At 36.5% G+C, this 18,725-nt stretch overlaps 1 protein-coding gene across 1 annotated transcript; it reads right to left on the bottom strand.

The window, feature by feature from the left end:
- Nucleotides 1-601: 601 nt before the first annotated feature.
- LOC140228382 (uncharacterized) lies at nucleotides 602-12,204 on the bottom strand. Its single transcript, XM_072308605.1, has 6 exons — nucleotides 12,144-12,204; nucleotides 10,506-10,508; nucleotides 8,148-8,380; nucleotides 4,491-4,638; nucleotides 1,661-1,723; nucleotides 602-744 (listed from the first exon to the last, which is right to left on the bottom strand). Exons 1-6 carry the CDS (start codon nucleotides 12,202-12,204, stop codon nucleotides 602-604), a joined length of 651 nt encoding a protein of 216 aa, XP_072164706.1.
- Between the last annotated feature and the right edge of the window lie 6,521 nt (nucleotides 12,205-18,725).

Below are 18,725 nucleotides of genomic sequence, written 5' to 3'. Positions count from 1 at the left end.
TCTCAACCAATACTGTACCATCCCTTTAAGAATAGAAGTATGAAGTGTGTTAAATCCATCATTGCTGGGTGGGAAGGTTACAAGAATACAGGACTCGGTAGTAGAAAGAATTAAGATATGAAGAGAAGCCCAAAAGACCACATTCCCTAGACTTATTGCTGACAGCAGTTATAAACAGGGGTGCTTTTACGCCCCCTGAAAATAATCTGCAGAAGGTATGTCAAAGGCCTTTGTATTTTTGGAAAAAATGTCAAAGGCCTTTGTATTTTTGGAAAAAATATGGGGAATTCTCTCTACGTTTTCTCTAATTACAATGTATCATTGTTCCACGATTGCAACTTGGTTGCTTTCTAATCTACTGATGATGGCACACTGATCTGTGTATAGGTCTTCAAAAATTGAAACTTTTGACCAAAATTGTCTTATTTTCCTAAAACTTCATAGTGTGTTCAATAGATACTTTCAGATTTGCCGAATCTACATGAACATGTTTGGGGAGGAATTCTGCTTAAACAGGTGTACTTAAACTGGACCTGGGCATTGTAGATAATGGGCTCCAACTGTGTATCTGAACATAATTATGAAGTGGTGTTTTTTATGCTTACCAGAGCAGGGCAACCACTGCTGATGCCAGTATGAGACTGAGCATTATGTCCAGTCTGTTTGCTTTGCCTGTCGTGTCCGTGCCCTTCAATGCTTCATTACTGATGTCATTATATTTTATTTCCGCTGGGCTTGGAGACGCTGTGCATTATGAACACAAATGGGTACAAAGTTATTCCACTTATGGGAAAAGCAACAACAACAACAACAACAACAACAACAACAACAACAACAACAACAACCAAAAAACAGCAACAACAACAAAATCTTCATCTCAGACAAAACAATAAAAACAGGAAAATATCATTCCAAAACAAAATAATGCATAAATGAACAAACCAGGTTTGTATCCAGTGGTCTATTATACAGTGACAGATAACTGGGATGCGTTCATTATCATTATTGTCATTTCTGCATGGAAAAGTGATCAAACTGTCTTTCCAGGATGGTGCAGTTTTAAACAGCTGTGACAGCTCTGATTAATATCTAATAGATAAACAAGCAAAATATAGCCAACATTATGTAAACGTTCGAAATTGATCTTCAGATTGTTCAGCTCGAAGGCAGCATTGACTATCGATCATCATAGGCACAAATACACATGTGGAATTCTTTTGTACATCAATAGAAAACTGACAACTGTTTGAATGATTACAGCCAATTTGAACTCCAACTCACCTCCTTGGTAGGACCTATTCAATAGATGAATAGCCACTAACCCTTTAGGTGATTGCAGTATATATTACTTTTAGTTTGTTGAATTTATTGTATTACTTGCATTGATGCATTATAACTCACACACAGTCATGCACAAAGAATTATTACGTTTGCATGAAATAGTCAAGCTCTTGAAAAATCGCGACACAAATATTGAACTGAACCAGAGAGGTGGAATTTCCACCTCTACGACTGAACACCCGGAATTAACACTTGATCCTTTCATCAAAAGATGCCACATCAATATAGCCATAGTGAAAGCCTATAGTGCTGGCCCACGTTGTACTTTACAATAGTTATTATCGGCGCCTGTAAAAGCATGCAACTAAAGCAAACTCACCTGCTGTACGAGTTCTGGGTCTTGAAGTGGTGGTGGTGGTAGTGGTAGTGATCTTTGTGTCTTCTGAAGAAAATAAATGAAAAGGGGATGTATGGCTCAGGTTTAAGGCATAATTTACCATTTGCAGATGAACCAAAAGCCCAGCAATTAGTGCTTTAAAATACATTTAGTTCTTAAATGTCAGTTAGGGATAGAAACAGCCACTGTAAAACTTTGAATCTGTACAATCGATGTTAGATATACAAAATGTGAAAAATAGTTATAATAAGAATGCTTCCAGACTAAACCGTCTGCTGCAAATTGAGAAAAATAATGATATCTCCTTATATTTTAGGCCTTACTGCGAAAATTTTATATAGTGCAATGTTTTGTAATACAACAGACTTACACTTATTCATCAAATGTGATATCTGGAAAATTTTTAAAATCACTGGTGCCAAAGATAAACTGGACCTTTAATTACCGCATGCTTTTATCCTGAGAGACAAAATCTGAAGTTAAAGAATGACAATGCAAAGATGAAGTTCTGCAACCTAGCTTGAGCAAACTCATGGCAGTGCACACAGGCGCAGGTATTTTCTATGAAATATGTAGATTTATATTATATATAGGCCTAATACATGAAACATACACAAACACAAACAGAAACATATACGTATGGTGTGTCTATGTTTTCACATATACAGACATGTAATTATATGTGTATATACATGATTACGTATTATATATGTATGTATGTATATGTTATTATATATATATATATATATATATATATATATATATATATATATATATATATATAGATATATATATATATAAACACTCAATCAAAAAAGTTAGGTTCCCCCTAGCAATTTTGGATATATCTCAAAAAGAATTTTACCGATTTTCATAATTCAAACGGGAATGGATAGGGAATTATATTTATTACTCATAACATGAATGGCATATCATTGCCACCAGATATCATTATTGGTGTGAAAAATGCGTTTTATGTAAAAATGCGTGGGAAAAAAAGTGGCACTTAAGGTTATATGAAGCATATTGTGTATATTTCCTATGCAATTAAGCAAATGACCTTTTTAACTTGTTAGGTAATTCTTAGGAATTTCATCAGGTATAACGTGCTTCCCTTTTAAACATATATTAGGCATACTTTTTAAACAATAGGCCTTTTCAATATGAAAATGTTGGTCGAAGCCATAGTAAGTGCTTTTTAATATCAACTTGGGTTGATCACATTTATGTGCTTATGGCCATTTTGCATCATGTCGCGTCTGCAAATTTTTGAAAGAGGGAGAGCTACAGCTTTTCTTGAAGCTGGGGTTCCTGTTAAGGAGGTGGCCAGGAGACTAGGGGTTTCGCCCAATGCCACAAGGAAACTTAGAGCAAAGTATAGGGAAACTGGAGTGGTCAAAGATCTGCCAAGAAATGGCCGACCAAGTATTTGTGAAAAGTCAATGCAAATCACTAAAGTGCAACTTTTTTCCATGCATTTTGACATAAAAATTCATTTTTTTCACACCAACAATGATATCTGCATGGTGGCAATGATATGCCATTAATGTCATGAGTAATAAAATTTCCTATCCACTCCCGTTTGAATTATGAAAATCGGTAAATTGCTTTTTGAGATATACTCAAAAATGCAAGGAGCGAACTTACTTTTTTTGTTGTTGAGTGTATGTGTATACATGTATACTGGATCCCCGATGTAACAAAGTCCTCGGAACCAGTTATATACCTTTCGTTATATATCGAAATTGCATTACAACCGAACGAACAAACAATGCAAATACAGTGAGTTGAAAATTTTGGGCCCTAAATTTTACTTCGTTGTATCCAGAATCTCGTTATAACCATGTTCGTTAAGTGCACTGTATGTCACAAAACAGACAAGGGAAAAAAGATCTACCTTCCTATTGTGCCTTTCTAAGTGACGTGTCTTGCTTTCCCCGCATTTGCGTCATTTGCGTCATACCAGTTTCCCAGGTCTTTGTGTGTTTCCCCTTTTTGCCAAACGTATTTGGCAGAAAGTAGCTGAAGGTCCATTATTGATTGCGAGACAGCCATTGGAGCATGAAGCTTCACTACCGGCACTCAAAGTTTAATTCCACAAAGTCAGTGTTCAATATTAATGCGTCATTGACAAGTGTAGAGTAAATTGACAAACACAGTGGTGTATAGAGGTTTCATGAAAATCAAACACCCACTCTAAATACACAAAAGAAGTTTCACATAATAATTTCATGGAACAATGCCATTATTGGGGGAATTTTGGGGGAATATTGCCAATTGGAGGATATGATGCAATCACCCATTAACTCCTCTGTTGATTTATTCATTTGATCTTGAGTAAATGCTCCATTTTTTTAAACTGGAACCAAGATGTATTCTTCACTTTCAAATTGTTGCAGTCTAGTAATTATCTAGCAATAACAGCACATCGGGGGAAATGTGTTGTAATTGCAGCATTATTATCCAACAAAATTTAATTTCTATAGTATAACTTACGTGCAAAGCTAATCTAATGGATAAATAGTTAGCTGATGACATCTTTGTGTCATCTAATTTGCATGTGAGGTTGTAAAAGCATAGATTATTGAAATTTCATATCAAGTTTAAGTTCAAGTTGATATATTTCATTTCCAACAAACAAAATAATTGGAAGTACAATGAAACATTAACATCTCCCTCATTTTCATAACAAAATAAAAACAAAAGGACACGAAACGCACTCTTCTTTTTTTTTTTATCTAGACAAGCAAATTAAGTTCAATTACAATCTCTTTTTTTAGTGGGCCCAGTTACATTCAATGGGTTTCCTCACCAGAGGCAGGCAGCAAGTTTACGTAAGCTTGATGATGAATGCGACGATTACGGTCTGAGCAAGACTGGTAGTCCGCTTTACAACACGTGTAGTTGGTAGCGTCCTCCTTCATCAAGTTCTTGATAATCAGCTCCGATACGATCTCTTTCTGCAAATACAGGGATGATGATACCAGTTTCAGATTTCAATTGAATTTTAAGTCGGTTCAAATCAGTAATCATGATACACACCCATATTAGATAAAGAAATATCAGGGAGGTAACCTCCTTGATAACGATAAAAATGCAAGACTATGGACAATGTGGACTCCAAGAGCAATGATTTACAACATGTTGAATACTATAAGAACATTTTGTGTATGCGGCCTAAAAACACAAACAAGATACACATAGATTGACAAATTGCCCTACATCGACGTAAATAAGCACTGAATTGATCAGTGTTTTAGTAGTAGCCATGATAAAAAATCATGGGCGTACATACTCGAGCAGGATTCGAACCTACGACCTCCTGATCACTTATTTACGTCGATGTAGGGCAATTTGTCAATCAGTTGCAATGAAAACATCTCGACGGAAGAAATTCTTGAATTTGAATAACAAAGCAGTACCCGCTGCATGCTATAAGGATTAGAACCAACACTTGCTTTCGGGCGAAAGCTCGGTGGTCTAGTGGAGATGACGCCTGTTCGGTGATCAGGAGGTCGTAGGTTCGAATCCTGCTCGAGTATGTACGCCCATGATTTTTTATCATGGCTACTACTAAAACACTGATCAATTCAGTGCTTATTTACGTCGATGTAGGGCAATTTGTCAATCAGTTGCAATGAAAACATCTCGACGGAAGAAATTCTTGAATTTGAAGATACACATATCTTACACCGCAACCGGCAAGTAGGAGTAGTAGGTACACGCTTAGGCCAGGGAGGTGGCTCAGGCCTATAGGGCGGCAACATCCTGTGGATGCTGGGGGTATTTCGCAAAGATTTTAAGTCGATCTTAAATCGACATATTTCAGCTTAAAATCACGGTTATAGGCTGTGTGTGACTTCAACAATATTCTACAACTAACTGTCAATTTTGGAGACGTTTCCATGCAGGCATTAACTCCGCATCTATACCAACTCACATCAACTTGCAAACTCTGAGGGGATATTCTCTAACTTGAAAACTCTGACAATGAATGATATTCATGTTTTACAATGCGCAATATTCATGTACACATCCAACACACTCCCTTCCTCGTTCCACAACCTATTCATTGTGAAATCCAGCATCCATGCTTACCCAACTGGACATTCCAAAGATTATCACCTCCACAATCTCAAGCTATAATGATAGTACATAAGTCAATTAGACACCATGAACCAGACGTTTGGAATAATCTCTCTGAGTAATAAGGCAACCATTAAATTATATTTGTATAAGGCACTTATGACAAAATATCTTTAATTGAAATACAGTTAAGTATGAGTAATAAGAAATTTTGGTGTTTTTTTTTAATGTTAACCCGTAAACAGTTAATACCGTTATATTGAATTGAATTGAATAACTGAAACTGCACCGGTCTTACACTCGAGACGAGACACAGTAAAGAGTTCCAGCATATTTATTTTCATATTTCACTTGAGATACATTTCATCGAGATACATTAAAAAAAAAAGAATACAAACCAAGCAAGATACAAAATATGTTATAAATCGGGTCATGGACAGAAAGTGTGTCAGCGTATGTATAATGTACATAAGACAATTCTCTATAACTTGTGAAGTATGATGGAACCGCAAAAGCAAAGCTTGTAAACGCAGGTTCCAATATTAGGAATTTAGTAATTTGCTGTATATATGAATTGATTTGTAAACAGAAATATGGAATAGATATTTATATGATACATAAATATATTAGAAGTAAACCTAATTATGTATTACATGCCCAATTAAGACGTGAGATTAACAAAATTGCATTTCATGGCATGTACAACACAGCACAGCACAGCACAGCACAGAACTCACCTCAGCAACGTATTATCATAAAGAATGCCCATTGAAAACAAATAAAATGATAATTATTTTGAATTTTCCCTCTATTTTTGACTTCATAAACTATCACGATATTTGGATTTGATTACTGATTCTATATTTTTACAACACGTCCGTTATACAGTTAAGTAATTTGAATTTGAGTTTCGAATTTTATCCAGAGGTCAGATGTCAAACAGATGTCAAGCTGCTGATTTTGATCGCATTCTCCTGCTTTTCTGTTATTGTAATGTCTAAAAATGCTAAATTTCAAAATCAATTCATTCAAATCCCTTGTTTATTTTTTTTCCTGAAATTTGTTTAATGTAACGACATGACATATTCTGAATGAATATTCAGTCATTATAATTATACATAATTTACAACTGTCAATTCCACGATTTCCTTCTGAACACTTTTTTTTTGGGGGGGGGGGGTGTTGTGAGTGATATTATGCTATACGTCTCATACAACTGTCATGTTCATAGTGTATGTATAATATAGGCCTACTTTTTGTAACACAGTATGCTAGCTTATGCGTCGTGTAATGTTCATTTCTAAATATATGTATTCTTTCGTTATATGTGATTTGGAAAAAGGCAGAAATAAAAACCAATCCAAATCAACACTATAAATTATGAGACACAGATTTTTTTTTTTCCTGAAAATTTTGATAACAATTTGTAGAGGATTCTGAAAACATTAGATGAAACTGAAAAGAAAAACCAACGGCAAAGCATGACCTTAAGTCGATTTTAATTTCCAAAAATGAAGTTCGACTTAAATTCTTGGTACGTGAAACATTCCCACTTCAGCTTACCTAAGCAGGCTCAAAGTGTTCGCAGCAGAGCAAAGAATAAGAAAACTACGACTATAAACAAATGACATCGGCATTTTCAATCGCCGTTAAAAAAAAAAAAAAAAATGTGTTTTTATTTACCTTTGTTATTAAGTTTTACTATAACTTCAGAATACTTCAATATTTTCTTCCCAAATTTGGTACACTTATGCAGAAGGACATGCTTAATAACCTAGTTGAGCATTTTGATATATGTTCTTTATAAGTTATTGGCAGCTGAATCCCGATTGGATAACACCGGTTGCCGTGGCAACAGGAAAATTATTTTTCAAAAATAATCCAGAAGAAAGTTTTTTTTTTTTTGTTTTTTTGTTTTTTTTTTTAGTTGCATCTATCTACCAAAAATGAACAAAAAAAAATAAGTTTACAGCAAGTAGTAGGCATGCATTTTTGTGGTAACAAATCACCTATAGGCATTTGGTTATCATGGTAACCAAGCACAATATCATACATTACAATGTATACCATTGTATTACTGACACCTCTAGCAACATGTACATAATGGTTTTATGTTATTTTTTTTTACAATAAATACTTCATGAAATAAATACAAAAACTGCGATTTTTTTTTTTCATTTTCAATGTTCTTGGTGTATAGTTAGTATTATGACTGTGACGGTTGTCGTGGGAATGTGTCTGTTCTCTCGATGATTCGAGAAAAATGGCAGGTATTCAATCTTAGCACCTTATTCAAGTCTATTACAGTTCACTTTACCAATAATCAAAGCTCAGAATGTCACAAGAACGAGTGGAAATTGATTTTACTCTATCATAGACCTACCTCGTTGTTGACCCAATTATAACGGATATGCGGAGTCGTAGAGATTCTTGGGTTGGTATGCGAGGCACCAGGACCCAGTTCTTGGTGGTCTATGCCGCGAAACCATCGAACGGCCCTGTGTGGCGTACCCCCATCTCCGTAGTCACTGTCTATGTCAACGGTACAGTTCAGCCTAACTTCTCCCCCCACCGTACCATTAACGTTATGAGGTCGCATATAAAGATAGGGGGATGCTGTGAATAAATAACACAGAATCACAAAATCACACTGATGTTCCAATCATTGCCAAGTTGATGTACATAATAAACAAAAACATAAAATACAATAACTACACACGCACACAAATTAACACACACGAATCCCTATTACATGGTATGATCAGACATGAGATAGATCTGTCATTCTCGATGTCTTTGGGCTTATGACCCTTTGAATTTTGCGTGACTCCGGCTTGGAACAAAATATGTATCAGAAAATGTTTCTACATAAGCATGTAGTACTTATACATGTAAATAAGGTTAAGATCCCATAGTTTGATGAAAGTGCTTCAATTAAGATTTTCTCGGAGAATGAAGAGACGAAATTAATGGTATAGGTATTAGGTACTTTGTATCACGTGTGCAACGGAACATTGACAATAAAAAAAAGAACAAGAAGATTTGCTGACGATGTGCTCAAATATAGGGAAGCTATTATGATTCGAATTCATTTCGGTTTTGGCAAATGATTTTTACAGATTCGAGGAAGACATCCAGATACGACTTCAGATAGTTCAAATGTGCTTCGGATCATAATGTCACTTATACTGTTACTTCTCATGTTCATGACTGCATAGCATCATTAAACGATGAATGTTTGGCCAATTCTAACAGAACTGAAGTTTCAAAAAGCTCTCGCCATCACGTGCGTAATATTCTCCATATAGAAAGCTGCAACAATTTAAATTTGCACGTCAATTTTTCTCACATCCGGAGCAATATCCAATTGAGATTGTAGGTGAAAACTGATGAGTAAGACATAATCAATACAGAGAATATTCCAAGAACCAGTTATGTTGTACTCAAACCAGGAAAGTTTTTGAGAGAGTACACACGTCCGAATGAAATAGTATCATGGAAGAGGAATTAATCTTTCCTTGCTTAAAAGTTGCATTTCTAATAGATGTTGTCCAAATTTGTTCAATACAATGGCGATATAGGGCCTTTAGTTCCTTAACATTCATCATAGAATGTGACATCCCTCAGGAAAGGGTTTACTTTAGGTGCATCATTGTCATGTGCATTGTTTGCCGATGATGACACTAATGTATTTTGTACTTCTTATATCGTGTAGATATTTTTATTTAAAGATCGTAGACATCATTAGTACACAATAATGATAGTTAGCATATCACACTGGTTTAGATATAATGTTTTCATTATCTGGATGTGCAAGGGCAGAACTGATTTTATAGGACAGCCTTTTTGCCAAATTTAGTGATGATAGTGATGTTGCACACATTTGTACAGATTCAACCCAATTCCTGGAGGTAGATTCGAAATTTACTTGGAAAGTTCATTTGGTTACAATTTATGTCTTATGTCTCAAAAGGAGTAGGCATGGGAGCAAACTGATATAAAATCAGTATTGTATGAAGAGTTACGGCTATCATCTTGCTGCAATTCAGCGTGTATATATATATATATATATATATATATATATATATATATATATATACATATATGAATGGAAACTTTAGGAAAACCAAAAATAAACCCCCTTTCTTGCTTCTGAAAAATGCGCTATGGATTTGTACGTTTTAACAGTATTTAGCAAGTACAGATATATAACATTGTACGAAATTTAAACGCGTAAACTGGATAATATTCCCATATTTTAAAGGCTATCTTCATGGGTAAATTCTTGTCACAATCTCTTCCTTCAATTCTTAATCCTTATAACTATTTAAGCGCGCAAACGCTTTCATAATATATATATATATATATATATATATATATATATATATATATATTATATGCCGGTGTCCACTGGTATTTGTAATCTGCATCATAACCTGGTTTGATTGGTCTGTTCACTAATAAATGCAGTGCATTACTCAAGCAATATACGAATATGTATGTGAAGAGTTTGTTCGCAAAAACCGATAAGTCCATATTTGCCAAATGGAGATATTTGCGATTAAAGGTCAATGAAAATAAAGAGAATAATAAGAAAATTTTTGCTTCTTTTGACCATAACTTCAAAAATGTACCTTTATATGTAGTGACCAATATATCATTTAAAAGGTATTATTTTGTACTTTATGACAGAGACCTTACTTCAAAATCTTCAAAAATGGACTTATCGGTTTTTGCAAACAAACTCTTCATGTATATGTTTTGTGAAATTGGGGGTCCAAGGATACATTTTCAACTGGCCCTTTTTTTTTCTTGATATCTGTAACTTAAAACTGTAGTTTCTCATGAAATTGCCCATCTTATGCAGATGATACGGCAATGTTTGCTAAGATATTAATTTTGTCCTATTTCATTAATATTACTACAAGTTGTACAAATTCAGAAAAACCTTTAAAATGGGTTTGAATTGATAGTTATAGAAAGTAAGAATATGTTTTTGAACTCTGGGAAAACTATTATTGTTCTTTGTTCCAAAACGAAAAGAAAAGAAAAGAAAAGTATACAAAACAAAACGAAACAAAAAATGAAGTACTCGTAATTTCGTACAATACAAAAGATATTAGATATAATACTCACATCGTAAAATACTCAGGAGTAACGAAGTCACGATTATTATAGAAGGAACATGTTATATATACACAATTTGATGTGTGTGTGTGTGTGTGTGTGTGTGTGTGTGTGTAAGATACCTCAAGCAGCCGGGTGCATTTGACGTTTAAAATTTAACCTATGACAATTAACAATGATATAGATTATGTACTCTGTTTTCATACTGCCTTACATTAATTCTTGTTGTTCAGCCTGGGGGAGCTGTTCAAACATCGAAATGTAAAAACAAAACAAAACAAAACAAAACAAAACAAAGCACAAACCAGAAACAAAACAAACAAAAGAAAACAAAACAAACAAATAAAACTGAAAAACAACCCAAATCCCAAACCGAAGGATGCAAAATGTAAGTACAGGTGCGAAGTGTATTTTCATGCGTAGGCATCCTAATACAAGCACAAGATACTTTCAAGGCTGCCTGGCTCCCTTTGTAAATGCCACTATTATATGTTCTTATGTTTTAGTTTGTCGAATAACTGGCCTAAATTGGCCCGAACAATTGGTTTATGGGCATACTATATACAGACAGAATTGATTGGTGTACATATAAGTGTCTTTTGCTCACAGCCATGATTGACAATCCGTAGATGAAAGAATCAAGTTACAATATTGTATATAATACTTCTAAAATCCTTCATAAGCTGGTACATCCCTAATTGGACATTTTCAAGTTGATTATTTCTTTTTATTTCTGGCAAATTACCCGACGCTGTCAAAGCAAGATCTTTCTCAATTCCATAAATATATGTATAATATATACATATATTCCTTTACATACATTTATATGCATGCCTTTTAACCTATATGAGCAAACAGGCACTGTTACCACTGGTTTAATTTGTGAAAAAAAAGAGATTCTTTATAGTGTTAATATTCGCTGAAAATAGCATGAAATGTCATGGAATGACTTATATGGCCCTATATGAGCAAAATGCCCAGGCGGTGGTACCAAGCTGAGATCCATCAGGAAAATGGTAACAATTAACAATGCGTCCCGAAATACAGTCCGCAATCGTAGGCCTACGACAGATTACCTATAAAACGGGAGAACGACAGGGTCTTCAACATGGGCATAGCTCAAAGCCCATCATGTTCTCACAATACAAATTGGTAGGCCGGTAGTACGGTATTGTCAACGTAAAGAGCGAGGGTTCTCATTTCTGAAGGAGGAGTAAGACCTAGAAGGAACCCGCAGGGTTATTTCACTCACCTGACTTCATCCCAAGAAGAAGACAGCAGACCACCAAACATAACTCCGTCATTATGTCCATGATCACGGTATATTTGTTGGGGACAGCTTGTCTGGATGAACTGTGCGGTGTGAGGAAGCAACTTCACGCTAATGGTAGCTGGAATCAATTAGTAGCAAGCTAATGTAAGCTGCGCTTTTAACACTCAGCGGCTTCCAAACAAAAGTGCCGTAGCGGCGAACAAGCAATAGAAATTGCTATTAACCCCGCAAGGATTCACGGCCTCCGCCTTGCGGGGAATACCCAGCAACTATCTCTTTTTCTTTTTTAAGATGTGACATCATGCCTGGCGTTGGGTAGACTCAGTTGATTTGAGATATCTATGCCATTGAGAAATATTCGTGCCTGGGTATTTAGCATTGGCGTCAAAATACGCGAGGCAAGATCATTACCAGAAAGTGTCGTCACTGCATTTTTAGTGAATATAAACAGATCACAGGGATATCCGTTTTTCAGACTCCCGCGGAAATTAGTATGGTCTGCTATGTCGAAATATTGGTTCCCGTGAGATTTTAGTGCCAACATTGATTTTTTAGCTAACTTGGTCAATTTGGGGGTGCTGAATCCAAAAAAACTTTGGTTCCATTTTTTCGACCACGTCTTCAGCCGCCATTTTGATTTTCAAAATGGCCGCCATATCTAACTGTATTTTGACCCAATTCTCATAATGTGAGCATCATATAAGGTTCAAATTTGATTCAAAAAGCATGTTTGTGATGCCAGACATTCCGATACACCATTTCCTGATATTGTATATTGTTTTAATACAATTTGAGGGCTGCCATCTTGAAATTCAAAATGGCCGCCACAGCTAAATGTATTTTACCTGTATCTCAGGTTCTTTACAGCATTACGAAAAGTGTAAATTTGTTGCAAAAAGCATGCTTATGATGTCACAGATGCTAATATATACAATCTTATTTTGAATGATGGATCATTTTGGTTGGCGGCCATCTTAAAATTCAAAATGGCCGCCATATCTAACTGTATTTCGACCCAATTCTCATAATGTGAGCATCATATAAGGTTCAAATGTGATTCAACAAACATGTTTGCGATGCCAGACATTCCGATGCACCATTTCCTGATATTGTATATTGTTTTAATACAATTTGAGGGCTGCCATCTTGAAATTCAAAATGGCCGCCACAGCTAAATGTATTTTTACCTGTATCTCAGGTTCTTTACAGCATTACGAAAAGTGTAAATTTGTTGCAAAAAGCATGCTTATGATGTCACAGATGCTAGTATATACAATCTTATTTTGCATGATGGATCATTTTGGTTGGTGGCCATCTTGAAATTCAAAATGGCCACCATAGCAAATGTAATTGGGCCTATATCTCATATCGTATGCATTGTGTAAGGTTCTAGCTTGAGGCAAATAGCATGCGTATACTATCGGACTTTCTGAAACATCTTTTTTTTTTCTGAAATTATCGTCCATTTTGATATTATAGGTGGCCATCTTGAAATTAAAAATGGCCGCCTTACCAGACTGTATATTTTGACCCATGTTTCATGTTGTAAATAATACAGAAAGTTCACATTTGAAATTCAAGATGGATTTCGACCCACATTTGGTGCTGTAAGATCTTTACAATGCAAACTCAAGCATGCTGGAGCACTTTCATGATGATGTAGGACCTATGTGTAAGTCAATCACTTCAATAAATAGTATTATTATTGCATAGGCGGAACTGCTTCCTGCAGGTACACTGCCATGTTGAAATGCAAAATAGCTGCCATGGGAAACATTCCTTTAAGAGCATTGCATTTGGGTAAAACTTGTGAATGGGAAGTCATGTAATTCTTATGTTGCAAAGCAAATGACTTTCAAAAGTGCTTCAGTAACTAAATATTAGCCATGTACTAGAAAATCTATCTGAAATTTGCTTACTTAATGTCTTCTAGGCTCATTCCTTCCATGTGTTTTTCAAGTCACACCACTTGTATAGGGCTGTACACGAGGGAGAATTGGTTCTAATTTCTTCCAGAAACAAGGACTTTTGCCTTTCTTGCCATGTGAACATGATAATGAATTCTGTGGCTTCCGTTGGTGTAGGAAGCTCAAAGCATTTAATTGCGCAGTTTATGTATATCCCCTGGAAATAACTTAAATGTACCATATTATATTCTCCTGTAAAAAGAGGCACAAATTAGGCTGTGAAGGTTTACGAGGTTTACTCTTGGGATGTGTTGTATCAAGACTCTACGAGAGCAAAGCGGGAGATTGTCCAGGTTGAAGTCATTCACGCCCAACTTCTGGAAGGCATGGACTGTGTCATTGCACATTCTGCATGATTCAAGGCTAAGAAAATTCTTGATCCATCTGCTCTTTGAGACATCACCAAATTTTCAACTTCAGCCTGTGCCATGAAAGGTGTGACCAAGCAGACCTTTGTTTTTCGTAAGAATTTGCAGAACATAATCTGTCAACAATGTCAATTGTACTTTATCATCTTCTTTTCCAGTGATGGAACAGACAACGTGCGATGCAGTATTAAAAATAAAGCAAAGTTCCATTAGGAGAATGAAAATATCAGTGTCTATAATGATCATCAATATCTCTGAAATTCCCTATTGCTCTTGAAGTAGCGTCTAATACATGCATTGTAATGAGGATATCTGCTTCCTCATTGTGACGGGTGACAGTTCCCATGGCATCTTGGATGAACCATGTTTTTTCCCGTTCTGTGCCAGATAGAATTGACTGATCAGTATTTCAACTTTCAGGTTGATTATGTGACTCAGTTTTGTTGGTTTCCAAGGCATGGGCGTATGAAAAATGAACCTTTGTGAGTGAGGAGAAAACCATAAAATTGTGAGATGAGAGCGATTGTGGAATTACTTAGAACAGTAGAACTTACAACTTTCGATAGTTGTATCGTCCAGTAATGACTGGGTAATAACAGGACTATCAGACTGTTGTACCGGTAGAAGTGTTAGAAGAATTTAGTGGTCCTCTTAAGCTTAATGATTTTTGATCCAATCTTACACTGTGTATTTGAATTGCAAGATGTAAATGTCTGGTCTTTCTCATATTATCCCAGACAGATATGTTTTTTTTTTTTAATTCTTTCAGATACAAATTCTTGGTACAGAACATGAAAACTTCCCTTTTCATCTCTTTCTATAATATCCTCCTTGAATATTTTCGATACCTAATTGCCAAACACCACATTAATCAGTTTCAACGCAGTGACAATTTTTTAGATTACCATTGTGTGATTGTGTTCTAAATTGTTGAGGAATTCTGATGCATCCAAAGTGTCACAGAATTGAGCTTTTATTGCTCCTTTGTAGTTTTAGAATCATTGGTGGTACAGCAGTAAGCATCTTGGAAGTCTTGATGATAGAGGATGACCCACACAAGGGCAATCAGGAAAAACCTAATCATTGGTATTCCTTATTCATTCCGTTTTATTCCAGAAATGCATCCAGCAATTATGAGCTCCCTGATCATGCTGATGAGTTGTTTCATTTTCTGGTCAAGATTGAGATGCCTGGTAGGTGACCATTGTATTTCTTGCCATTGCGAGATTTTTCCTTGTTTTTGTTCTCTCGAAACGGCATCAAGTTTTTGAAGATCATCTTTAATTGTATCAATGCTTGCTTTTGTACAAATATTTAAAAACTGGGATTAAATACAGCTATCATCGAGATTCCACCACACCAAATAATGTTTTGCCTGAGAGGCAAAAACAAATCATATGCACGCGAACCACATACAGGTACCCGTTTGGCTATTATGGGACGTGGGATGTAACGCTTACATGTTTGCCCACACTTATGGGAAGTGGCATGGGACCCCTCCCCCCCCCCCCCCCCACGCAGTTCTTGCCCCTCAGGTTGGTTTGATGACGTCATTTGAACCTCGTCCTTACAGTCTGAATCTATGGCAGCCATTTTGAATTAAGAGATTACTGTCGGCGTTCTGCGTCACCTGAAAATGAATCCGGTCTAACTAGGACAATTTTGGCAAATTCATCTAAGGCGCTTACCACAGTATCATAATCTGTTTTTCTATGGCCACCATCTTGAATTTCAAGATGGTGGCCTATCTAATGATCCACAATAGGAAACACCTGCACTGGAAAGTTTGACACCACAAGCGTGTGCATTACTGACAATTTGATGCTCCTACAATAATTGCAACATGAGATATGGGTAAAAACGCTATGGCGGCCATTTTGAATTTCAAGATGGCAGCCTATAAATTGTATCAAAACAATCCACAATATCAGGAAATAATATATCAGGAGTGTTTGACATCACAACCATGCTTTTTGCACATTTGAAGCTTCTACAATGCTCACTTAATGAGATATAGATAAAAATACAGTTTGCCATGGCGGCCATTTTAAAATTCGAAATGGCGGCTGAAGACGTAGTCGAAAAAAATGGAACCAAAATTTTTTGGATTCAGAACCCTTAAATTGACAAAGTTAGCCAAAAAAAAAAAATCAGTTTTGGCACAAAAATCTCACAGGATTACATAGTAGCCTCTACTAAATGCACACAAGAGACATCACAGATATATTTCAAAATAACATTTTACAACAAGTTTTCTCGTTCAGAGAGTTGTGTTCTCCTCTTTATAAATCCCGCTGACACCCCCCCCCCCAGAAATTGACCTCTTTTTTTTGGTTTGATTTCTACTTTATTTTTCTTTGCATAAAGTCAAGGTTTGATCAATGCTCTTTGGCATGCATCGGTCACTTAGGAAACAAGGCAAGTGCCAAAATTGTTTCTCGCCCATTCGCGTACAAGAAATTAATATTTTTCTAACTCCAAGAAGTTCATTGATCCACCTATGACCTTTGACCTTGTGATGACCTTCACCTCCCCAAGGGACATCTGCCATCCAAGTTTGGTCACAAACGGACAAAGGGATCAAAAGTTATGAGCCATAATCAAAAACCCGCCATAAAAACTTAATATTGGACCTAACAGTTCATTGACCCCTGTCTGTGACCTTTGACCTTGTGGTAATTGCACCATTTACAACATCAAAATGCAAAAAGTTCTCACCGTGGGAGGGGGATACCCCCCTCCCCCTCTCGCTCGCTCCGCTCGCTCGGGCTCGGTCGCTTCACTCCCTCGCATTGTAAACGCCTCCCCCCATCATATCCTGGCTACGCCGGTGCGTCTAAGCGGGGGTTGACCTTGACACCCCCTCCCGTCCCACCTCCCCCCCACCCCAAACTGAAAAACGTTCCACGGCCCCTGCTGTAGGTCACAAAAATCATATAGTTGTGTTTTATTACAAATTTATTACAGACATATTCCGAATCCAAATCCGAATATACTACAGCCCATTCAGAAAAGATCAGGAAAATTCAGGAAAAGCTCACATCTGTCACTGTGAAATAGTGATATAAACTAACGATGACTGTAGAAGACTAAAATGGATTCTATTCTGGGAACATTGGAACTTTACAGTGTGTGTGTTTTTTTTTTTATGACAAGAAGGGTGTGTTCTGAGTGGCTCTGGACACCCGCTGATACATTCTTGGACGCCCCAGTCCCACGTACACTTTCAAGGCGTAAGTTTGTCTTCATACCGTGATATGACATTTTTTTTTTTTTTTTTTGGAAATAGCTCAGAAGTTCAACTTTCATTTCACTCGAGCTGCAGGAAAACAAACTGCTGTCTTGCTCTTGTTTGGAAAACTCGTTGCCCTCTATACACAAAATATCGAAATCTAGCAATCTTCCACTATCCCAGTAAAACAATATACTAACTATACTTATTGCTAGAAGGCATATTTGGTTCCGTGTATGCGGACATTAGAGCATCATACTATGCTCTGAGATGACCTTAAGCATGTTAAGTATGTGTCTCGAGTGGCCCTGTGCAACGCCTGATATGATCTTTGAACGCCATTAGTTCCATCTAAACTTTCATGACATTTTGTTCGTGTGTACGTCATTTCTACCAAAATGGCGCCGACTACAAGGGAGAAGGCGCCATTAACCATTAACGAGGCTTCGGTCGACTTGGTGGCTACAAAGCTGAGCACGAACAAAGCATTCCTTACGTCCATTCAGGACGTAGTGAAAGAAGCTATCAGGAGTGAACTTGCCTCATTACACGAGACAATCGAACGACAGGGAAGCCGCATCATGGATCTTGAAAAGTCAGCGGAAATTTCATTGAAAGAGGTTGCTGCCCTGTCGTCAAGCTAGAGAGAAAGAATGAGGAGATCATCCATCTACAACAGACATGTAATGACCTCGAACAATATTCACGAAGAAACTGCGTGCGCTTCTTCGGTATACCGGAGTCAAGGGGAGAGAACACTTCAGAGATCATTTGTCACATCGCGAAAGAGAAACTTGGGATAGACCTACAGAAATCTGAGATAGATCGAAGTCATCGAGTCGGAACGAAGGATGTACGAAACAAATCAGAGGGAACGGAGACAAAACAGAGTACAAATGCACGAGTCACAGCAACAAAAATCATAGACTCATAAAAGTGAAGTTCGTATCCTACCAAACAAAGAAAACAGTACTCACCGAGAGACGGAAACTGA

Source organism: Diadema setosum, chromosome 5 (genome assembly GCF_964275005.1).
Source record: "Diadema setosum chromosome 5, eeDiaSeto1, whole genome shotgun sequence".
Lineage (NCBI taxonomy): Eukaryota > Metazoa > Echinodermata > Echinoidea > Diadematoida > Diadematidae > Diadema > Diadema setosum.
This window is presented reverse-complemented; position numbering and strand designations above follow the sequence as displayed.